The sequence below is a fragment of the Stegastes partitus genome, unplaced genomic scaffold (assembly GCF_000690725.1).
Source record: "Stegastes partitus isolate 25-593 unplaced genomic scaffold, Stegastes_partitus-1.0.2 Scaffold593, whole genome shotgun sequence".
NCBI classification, from domain to species: domain Eukaryota; kingdom Metazoa; phylum Chordata; class Actinopteri; family Pomacentridae; genus Stegastes; species Stegastes partitus.
The window spans coordinates 218,615-228,243 of record NW_007578324.1 but is presented as its reverse complement, the minus strand read 5'-3'; the positions used below and the strand labels follow the sequence as shown (position 1 = coordinate 228,243).

Here is a 9,629-nt window from a genome sequence, read left to right as displayed (position 1 = left end):
AAGTCCTGCAGTGTGAATGTAGCCAATCTGTGGGATTGTTCAGTCAGATAATACGCCGTCATCCTGATTGGTGACATTAAATGTCATGTCGGAGTCACAATCCAAGGCTGTCGCTATGTTAAGGCTGTTTTTATGGGTTCTGTTCGTTTTTCCTAAAAAACTTCCTAAAAAATAGCAGGTTTAGGATTGTTAAGGAAAGATTTTAGGAAATATGAAATGCACACCCTGATGTACTTTTGACAAAACAATCCAAACTCCCAGAGCTTGAAGAAGAGAAAATAATATTATTTTATTTATATTTTTATTAAGATACATTTTGGTTTGTGTAATCTTGTAAATGGTGTTTCAATTATCTCTAAATTAATTTCTATATTAAAAACATTGCAATTAGTTGCTGAAATGTTATTTTTTATTATTATTAAAAAGCATTCATGTGTAGCTGTAAACAAACATCACCAGCTATTCTTACTAATGAAAGATCAGTTCTCATAAAGAACTGCTGGATTTCCATGAAGTCCGACATCATCACCTGCTGGCTGATGTGACTCGACGGCTATAAATGGCTCCACGATGATGTGACTTCACTGTGATGTTCTTAGAAAGACACGGCGTACTTTGTTGAATCTGGGCCAGCGCTGATTAGACTTGAGCTCAAAAGGAACATCAGAAGCTTTTTCTTTTTTTGTTGCTGCGTCACGTTTTTCCTGCTGCTGGGTGTTCTCAGATTGTTTTCTTGGTCTGTGCTCTACAGGTAGACTGTCTCTGGAGGAGTTTATTAAAGGTGCCAAGAGCGACCCGTCCATCGTCAGACTGCTGCAGTCGGATCAGGGAGCCTCTCGTCAGTTCTGAGGACACATTGGACAATGACAGACACACACTCTGCAACACATGCACGCCCACATGCGTCCAGCTTTTTGCCGTTTCTCTGATAGAGGCTTGGTCGTCGTCACCCCGTCTCATTCATACACTCCATGTCCTGTTGTTTACATCGTCGTCGCTGTGGCTCCGTCTCGCTGGACTACAAAGTGCTTCTCAGTTACGCTGTCCCGTGTTTGTGCTTCTCCAAAGCTCTCTTTGCCTTGACATGGTTTCTACCCGTCCTGCTCCCTCAGTGAAGTGCCATATTATATTTATACTGACTGGATTGTACGCTTCTAAGTATTATGACGGCCCGTTATGTTACACCAAGAGGAAACTAATTAAATCACTTAGTATGATTTGATTCAACTCAACTGTTGAATTGTGGCTTATTGTTGTTGTTGTTGTTGTTCAGGACATCAGCAGCAGCTCAGACGGCACACGCTGGTGTTCTGAGCAGGCTCTATATGCATTCGGTATTGCATGCGCTCAGTGATTTTCTGATATCGTGACGGTTTATGTGAATAAGAAGCCCGTGATTGTTTTTATTCCTTTTTATTTTTGTAACAAAAATGTCATTTTGTTTTCACACATTTGAAATAAAGTCGTGTAAGAAAAATCTACACAAGAACTCCCGACAGTATCCCCCCCGTGTCCTGGGCCCCACCGTGATCCCGTTCACTGGTTTAAAAAGAGAAAAAACATTATAAGTCACATCAGGGTGGACATTGAAGTGTTACTTTGACAAGTCCACGTCTTAAAATAGGTGCTGGAGGGCGGCTGGAGACGGGAGAGGGAGCGACGTTTGAACAGGACTTGAATGAGCAGCTCAAGTGTGACATTCAGAACCTCCTCCCTCCTCCTCCTCCTCCTCAGCTGGCGGCGGCTGTATAAATATTCCAAACGTTCAGCAGGTACGTGAGAACCAGTTCACTCCGGGGACAGGACGCCGGCTGCCCTCCCTCCCGTCCCCGCGTGGCTGAAAGATGACGTGAGAAACCGCAGGTGTCTCTCATATGTGTCTTTTCTGGAGTTTTTCAGTAACTGGGCGACCGGGCCTCCCGTTCGTCCACAGGAGAGGGGAGGCGGGTCGCGCAGGACCGGACCGGACCAGATCCCACCGAGCAAATCTGGATCAGATCCCGGCCTGCTCTGGACTCATAACTCAGTCTTCTCGAAAATGTCGTCCAGGTCCACGTCGCTGAGGTCGTAGTCCTCCTCCTCGGGGAGCTGAGGTGGACACAGGAGGGTAGAATAGACAAGCTGTTAGCAACGACGGCGGTAAGAGTTCTGAAGAGTTCTAAACTGAGGCAGACAGGTGCAGGCGCTGCGAGGAGAGATGTGTTATCTGGATTTTTTTTGAGAACGCTGCACCTGCGATGTTACATAAGAGAGGCGATAGCGTGCGTGTTTGCAGTACAGAGGTGGAAGAAGCTGGGTTTCATTTATGATGCTACAGCTTACAGATAAACCACGTGTTCACCTCGAACCGCTCGCCCTTGACTGAATGTTAGAGGAACTTCTGCTGGTTTATGGCTCCCTGACATAAACGTTTGTCCCTCGTCAAATTCATTCCATTTTTATGAGCACGTCCTGACTGTGAGGTTCGTGCTGCGCAGAAAGGTGAACGACATGGACGGCATCTACCCCGAGCAGGTTCTGTCTTCTCTCCCTTTCACACTTGATATTCAACCAGACTTCACCCAAACAGCTGCAACAGTCACAGAACCTTTACTGTTCAGCTGCAGATGTGCTCCACGTAGTTCAGCAAAACTGTTGAAGTTGAATTTATTTGACTATTTATTTTATAAAAATGATGAGAAGGAAAAAAACAAAACAAAACAGGAAACTTGCTGCTGGACATACACAGCATTTCACCCCCAGCTGTGAAACATACAACTCTACAAGCTACAGATATTTAACCGCTTCTATTTTTAAAAACCGTTTCCGTGCTCGTCTCATATCTGCTCTGTGGAAACACAGCCTGCAGTTCAGCCAGAAGGTCTGAATTTTTGTCACTGTTGGTCCCAGCTGAGCCATTTATGGCTTCATGCTTGCGTCAAGAACTGCAGAATTTGTAAATTTTTTTTAAAACAAAATCTGGAAATGAAACATGTACAAGGGTTGTGGGGGGCTGGAGTCTATCCCAGCTGAGTCAGGGTGAAGGCAGGTTCACCTGGACAGGTAACCAGTCTATCACAGGGCTACACTTAGAGACAGACAACCAAGCACACTCACATTCACACCTACGGACAATTTACAATCACCAATTAACCTCAGCATGTTTCTGGACTGTGGGAGGAAGCCGGAGAACCCGGAGAGAACCCATGCTGCACGGGGAGAACATGGAGACTCCACACAGAAAGATCCCGGGACGTGAACCAGTGACCTTCTAGCTGTGAGGCGACGGTGCTAACCACCGAGCCACCTGCAGCCCTCCTTCTATGCCAAGTGTTGTAATGTTGAGATTCTTTTTAAGATAACGTGATTATTTGGGGTTTTTGGGGTTCAGAGTTTTGTGGCTGTTTGGCTGAAGGCCTCTAAGCTGCGACTGTCCAGACAGACGTCAGTAAACCGTCTCACCTGTCCGTCTTTGCCGTCCCATTGTTCAACAGCATGAATCTTGGGCATTACTCCGCCTCCCAGTGTGGCAGTTGAGCCGCGGCCCACAGAAAGCTCCCTGAAAAGAAAAGAAACCAGTGAGTGAAACTGCTGAGCCTACTTTGGATCAAGTTTCTGCTTTGATTGGCATAAAAGAATCATCACAGAACGGCACCCTTTACCTCAGGAACTCATGAATGCCAGTGTCGCTGAAGGAGCCCCTGAGCAGAGCAAACTTCATCTTGCGCGTGTTGATGGCAGCCATGGCGGGGTAACCGAAGCCACCGATACCCAGAGAGGCCTCCAGCTCCATCTGAGCCCCGGCCTCAGTCCACAGCCAGCTGCCAGGACGCAGAGCAGACCGTTAGTCACAGCTAGTAGTGTGAATGTTAATAATCTGTGGCTGCTGGTCTCAGGTCCTTACCCCCACATCTTCTTCTTGTACTTCTCAGCCATCTTCACCATCACCTCCAGGTAGCCGTTCCTACCTGCTGCACCTGTTCAGGTACGAGGACAGCAGACGACGGTGAGGAATGAGGAAGAATTACTGCCTCTAATATATCTGTCAAATCCTGTGTTCTGAGTGAGATTTATCCCCACAGCTGACGGGTGGAGCTTTAAACGACAAGTAAAATTTCCTGATAATTGTTGTTGTGTGTGTGTGTGTGTGTGTGTGTGTGTGTGTGTGTGTGTGGTCCCACCTGTATCCAGGATGTGTGGCAGGACAGCGATTATACACAGCTGACTGTCCTCACAGGTCTTCTTCAGGATGTCTTCACCGAGGATCTGAGAGACAAATTCACAACATTTTTTAATGCGTGCTCTGTTGGGATGTTGGGTTTACTTTGTCTGAGTTTATTTTACTTGTCTGATCAGATGTGTTGCAGCCAGTGCTTGTAAACTATACATTTAAAAGGGATTATCGTGTCAATTTGAGGCAAACCATTCGATAAACCAGTACTGACAACAACTCTGATATCTCAAGAATGAAGCATTGAGATGATGTTGATGATGCAAGCGGCATAATACTGTACGTAATCCAGCAGCTATGTGGTTGACAGTTCGCACAGGAATAACATACATTAACATTAGAGCTGCAGACTTTCTCTCCACCTCCCTGCACTTATATTTTGAGTGCACATATAGTCAGAGATGAATTTGGCAGATACTATTTGTGTGGTGCAAATCTGACATCTTTCTAATGTAGATTGTGACTTTATGTATACACGTCCAAATGTGTGTCTAATCATGGAAGTGTGTGTGTGCTGACCTCCACCACTTCAGGAGGAGGAGCGTTGTCAGAGAACAGCTCCAGAGCCCTCTCGATGATATCTCCGCGGGAGCGACCTCCTTGGTAGTCCTCGGGCTCCTCGCCCTTCTTGAAAACCTTGATGGTGGGAAATCCGCGGATCTGGACACACACACAAAAAAAACCCTTTGATTTTAGCTGAAGCAGGATGATATGGAGGAAGAGATGCAAATTAAAAGAGAAATTAAAGATATGCAGCTTTGACTTTGAAGCTGGATTCCCTCGAGCAAAGTCATCGTTGTTTAATTAGCGCGGCCGGCTCGACCCACCGCAAACACAGGTTTAGAGCTTTGCTTGAACATTAACAGACTTCAGAGACTTTAATTCAGTGTCCAACAGCTGTGTGTAATAGGTAGAAGAACACTAAAACAATCAGTCACTTCAGACTTTACATGCCGGCATGTTTTCAAAGTCAAAGCCTCGGATGCAAAACTGATGCAACTCAGAGTTTAAAACTCATTTGGTATGTAAAGGAAGTCAAACACCCTTCTTAAAAAAAATGAAACTTGTTTCTCTGCGTTTAGAAATGCAGCAGCTCTTCTCAGCTCCTACTCACCCCGTAGCGGCTGGACACGACCTGGTGTACGGTAGCGTCCACGGCTCCCAGGCGGACTCTGCCCTTGGTCTGCTCCTTGACAGCTGTGGCTGCAGCTGCCCACTCAGGCTCCAGGCTGTCGACCGAGGAGACAGATAGTAAAGAAAAATCTTCATCACATACTCGAGGAGTTTGTTTGTTTTTTCCCCCCCAAAGTACAGAATTCACAGCCTGGCAGTTTCTTCTAATGACCTTACAAAGCGTCTGAAATGACAAACTAACTACAAACTATTGCTAATGTGTGCTGGTGAGATACCGACTTCTAATGTAGAAACCAGACTTCAGCTCAGATCCCACTGAACAGCTTCATTATGGGTTTAATTCTACTGAGGTAATAGAAGGTCTGTGGATTATCCAGACTCGCTGAGCCACTGTTTCCAGCATTGCCCTTTAGTTTAGCGAAAAGCTTCCAGCGCGACGAACGAGAAATCCCAATAACCTTCTGCTGAACAGGGCGGCAGCAGAAAGACGTACAGCATGCATCGTATTAGCAGCGGCCCCTCTCGTGTTCACAGTGATGAACCGGCGCTGAACTCACTTCTTGCAGTGTCCACACCAGGGGGCGAAGAACTCCACCAGCCACACGTCGTCACTGTCCAGCACCATCCTGTCAAAGTTGTCATCGGTGAGTTCCACCACGTCCTTCTTGCTGCCGCCGCCGCCGCCGCCGCTCTGCAGAAAGACACACGAGTGTCACGTGACCACAATCAAGTGCAGGTTTATTTCTTTTTTAATCTCCTACTAACTGCCACCCACCTGTTGGTTGTAGCTGGAGCCGCCGGACTTGCCGCTCAGCCTGTCTTTGACCAGAGAGCGCAGAGCGTTCATGGCTGCGTCCACGATGGCCTGGCTGCTGCGTCCTCCTGAGGAGTGAAGGACATCCAGGTTTCATTACTGTGTGGCCTCGAAAGAAAACTAGTAAAGACAGCACGAAGCTCACTTGTGGCTCACTTTCTCAGAAGATTTATCTGTCAGTGAAAACAATTAACTCCTGATGACAAAGCTGCACCAGGAGCGTCGGCTGTACCTTGGTACGCCTCTGGTTTGTTCTTATTGCCTCCAAAGATCTTGATGGTGGGAAACCCTTTGACGCCATACTGGCCACCCAGTGACTTGTGCTGGTCGGCATCCACGGCACCGACCTTGACGACACCCTGAAGAACAGAAGAAGAAAAAAAGAACAACAGGTCGGGATCAACAGTCTGAAAGTTGATATATCGTTCTGGTTTAGCAGCATGAATGTCAAACACGCGCTCGGTTTTCATGTTGCTGTGAACAACGTGGTTCAGATGAATATTATCAGAGGTGATGACGACGCTCAGGACAGCTCAGTCCACAGAATAAATCCTGTTGTTGTGTGGATCTGGTCCACGTCCGCCCACATCCTAACGCCCCGGCTCGTAGATCCGTCGTGATCATGAAACGTTTGTAGATGATTAACAGTCATACAAATCACTGCCATCAACTATTTGTCTGGTTTTTTGTTCATTTGCTGCCTCTGTTAGTTTGACATCAGTGCCTTTGATCAGCACCTTTACAAAGCGCCCCCCCTCCACCACACCGGCTTCTCCTGTTTGATTTGGCCTAAAACCAGAACGCGCCCACAGAGCTGCTGCTGGTGTTAAATTAATGCGGTTAATGTTAATAAATGTTCAGTGAAATGCTGTGGGTTGAATATTTAACATTAAGCATCTCAGGATGAACAGTCAGTGTCTGTAAATCACAGCAGAAAGAACGAAAAACAACTTAAAAAGGACGTTTAATTTAGTGTCACGCTGCCGTTTTAATAAAGGTGAACGCAAATCATGTAGTCGGCTCTAAAAATAAATCAATAAATCAGGCAGTTATGTCATAATTACGACAGGTTATCACGGTTCAAACTTTTCTTTTATTAATATTTGTAGGTAGATCAGAGCTTCACTGTTGTCTTTTAATATGGCTGCACTTATAAAGCGCTTCTAGAGCTGCCATCAAGCTGCTGCCTGCCATCGGGAGCAACTTTGGGTTCAGTGTCTTGCCCGAGGACACTTCGACTGTGGAGGGGATCGAACCGCCAACCTTACGACTGGAGGACAACCCGCTCTGAGCCACAGCCGCCCATAACAATAGTTTTTTAGAACAGAAAAGAGTGAAGTCAAACCGCCTTCACCTTCCTGCTCATGACTTTTACCCTCATCCTTAAAGAATCTGGTCCTTGTGTATTTAATTAGAGCACATATCAGCATCCCTCTACTGCTGGCTCCTACATGTTTCAGTCAGTCAGTCAGTCTTGAACCCAACATGGCCGGAGGCGTCTTGTTTACCTTGAGGGCAGTCGCTGCCTTCTTCCACTCAGGTGTGAGGCTCTGGCAGTGGCCACACCTGTGACAATAAACAGAAGAGATGCAGGGAGTCGATAATCAGTCGTATTTATTCTGCATCGAGGTTTTAAATCATCTGAGTTAGTTGAGTTCTGCAGCACAGAAGAGCTGAACGAACATAAACACAATGGGGATGATGTTAGATTGTGATTTCGATGTGTGATGACGTTACATCAGATACCATCAAACATGTGGCCGTTGTGTTTCTAAAATCACAGACAGAAGAGTTTAGATCCTGAACAAACCGTTAACTGCATCGGTTCAGAACTTAACTGTGAGTTGAACCGGATGAGCTGCTCACACCTGCTGCTGAATGAATTCATTCAACTGTGACTCCTGTTGTCGTTTATCTCCTCTCTGGGTGTTTGTACCACCAGCTTCAGCTTCGTGTTGTTTCTCTTGAATACTTTCTGTTTTGTCCTCAGTGCTGGTACCTCTGGACCTTTACTACACTGTGTGTCCTGGGATGACTGGTGTTCTGTGAATCGGTGCAGCGTGAATAAAACCTGGTCACAGAACCAGTGAGCTTTGATTTACATCGGTTCTATCTGCTTTGCTTCCCGTCTATGAAGCTCCTGTGTGTGTGTTTGTGTGCATGCAGGTTGGTTTTATCTACACTAACATCCATCCTCTGCTGGTTTTATCACTTCCACGCGAGGAGGAGCCACCAGCCTGGTCTGAAAGGTCTCCTCCTATCACCTGGTTAATGTTTGGGTGAGGAGCAGTGATCCAGCTGCTGACCGAACCATCATTTCCTTCGATCTAAACTATGGCTGATGTGAGGTTCTCCAGAACCAACAGGTCCAGGGACTCACCAGGGCGCGTAGAACTCCACCAGCCACAGACTGTCGCTCTGGATCACCTCCCTGTTGAAGTTGGAGGGGTTGAGCTCCACCACATCATCGCCGGACGAGTACAGGGCTTGGACGGACAGAACCAGGCAGCAGCCCAGCGCTCCTGGAACACAACAAGCAGAACTCTGAGTTAAAGCAGCAGACACACGGGCCCGAGTCAGCACCGACAGAACCCGTCCTAACCCACTTTACACGCAGTTTTCACCCACATTTAGCAGATGAATAAACCCACTGAGTGAGCGGTACCGGAGGCCCTGCTCGGCTCTCCGCTGCCTCGCTTAGCTGCTCGAGCTAACCGAGCCGAACAGCGCCTCCACCGCGAACCCGTCCGCCAACACGGCACCTCCTGCGGGTTTAAAGAGCCGCTCGGGCCGCCACTCACCGAGGAAAAGCGGTCCCATGGTTTTCTCTGCGCGGCTCCTCGCTCCGTTAAATCGGCCGACACTACCGGGCTGCTCCGCTGCGGCTCCCACAAAAGTAGATCGAAAAATCTCACCGTGGCCCGCGCTGATTGGTCCACGGCAGGAGACGGCGCGCCTCGGCCAATCAGCGGCCGCCGTGTAGTTGAATGGAAGCGGTGCGCCGGAGACGGAGGAGGAGGAGACACATGGAGGAGATGCGGGAGGAGGAGGAGACACATGGAGGAGATGCGGGAGGAGGACAAGCTGCTGTGGGAACACTTCTGTCGAGAAATGTTGTAAAAGTAGCCTATAGGGTGAGTTATTATACTTAGAGGAGACTGACAAACAAGGAGGATGAGGAAGAAAGTTAAAGATGTAGAGATTTTCTGTTAGTTTTTGTAAGTTTGTGAGAACTTTTTTGTAACAAAGTTGGATTGTTAATATAGCAGAGGTATATTTTTTCTCTAACACAAACGAGACATTATTTTATTCCTTATTTTTGAAACTTGTCATATTAAAACATGTTGAGTAACCTCTGAGAAGCCCATTTTAATTTGTGTGTTTGGCTACAGATAGTATTTGGTAATATAACAATCTTCTATCCCTACAGAGGAGACATGCTTTAAATTAGTGATGCACGATATTCAAATT

The 9,629-nt window shown here is 47.0% G+C and overlaps 2 protein-coding genes across 4 annotated transcripts in view; one reads left to right on the top strand and one right to left on the bottom strand.

Annotated features, from left to right (window-relative positions):
- hpcal1 (hippocalcin-like 1) overlaps nucleotides 1-1,481 on the top strand; it is a 12,230-nt gene extending 10,749 nt beyond the window's left edge. For all 3 annotated transcript variants that reach the window (XM_008289093.1, XM_008289092.1, XM_008289094.1), the window contains exon 4: nucleotides 752-1,481. In XM_008289093.1, coding sequence (XP_008287315.1) covers nucleotides 752-849 — 98 coding nt within the window. In that variant the 3' untranslated portion in view covers nucleotides 850-1,481. The remainder of the gene's footprint in view (nucleotides 1-751) is intronic.
- Nucleotides 1,398-9,048, bottom strand: pdia6 (protein disulfide isomerase family A, member 6). The gene is made up of 13 exons (XM_008289096.1): nucleotides 8,960-9,048; nucleotides 8,539-8,680; nucleotides 7,667-7,724; nucleotides 6,391-6,517; nucleotides 6,120-6,226; nucleotides 5,902-6,035; nucleotides 5,325-5,439; nucleotides 4,730-4,870; nucleotides 4,161-4,245; nucleotides 3,884-3,956; nucleotides 3,642-3,800; nucleotides 3,442-3,538; nucleotides 1,398-2,088 (listed from the first exon to the last, which is right to left on the bottom strand). Exons 1-13 carry the CDS (start codon nucleotides 8,976-8,978, stop codon nucleotides 2,017-2,019), a joined length of 1,329 nt encoding a protein of 442 aa, XP_008287318.1. The 5' UTR covers nucleotides 8,979-9,048; the 3' UTR covers nucleotides 1,398-2,016.
- Between the last annotated feature and the right edge of the window lie 581 nt (nucleotides 9,049-9,629).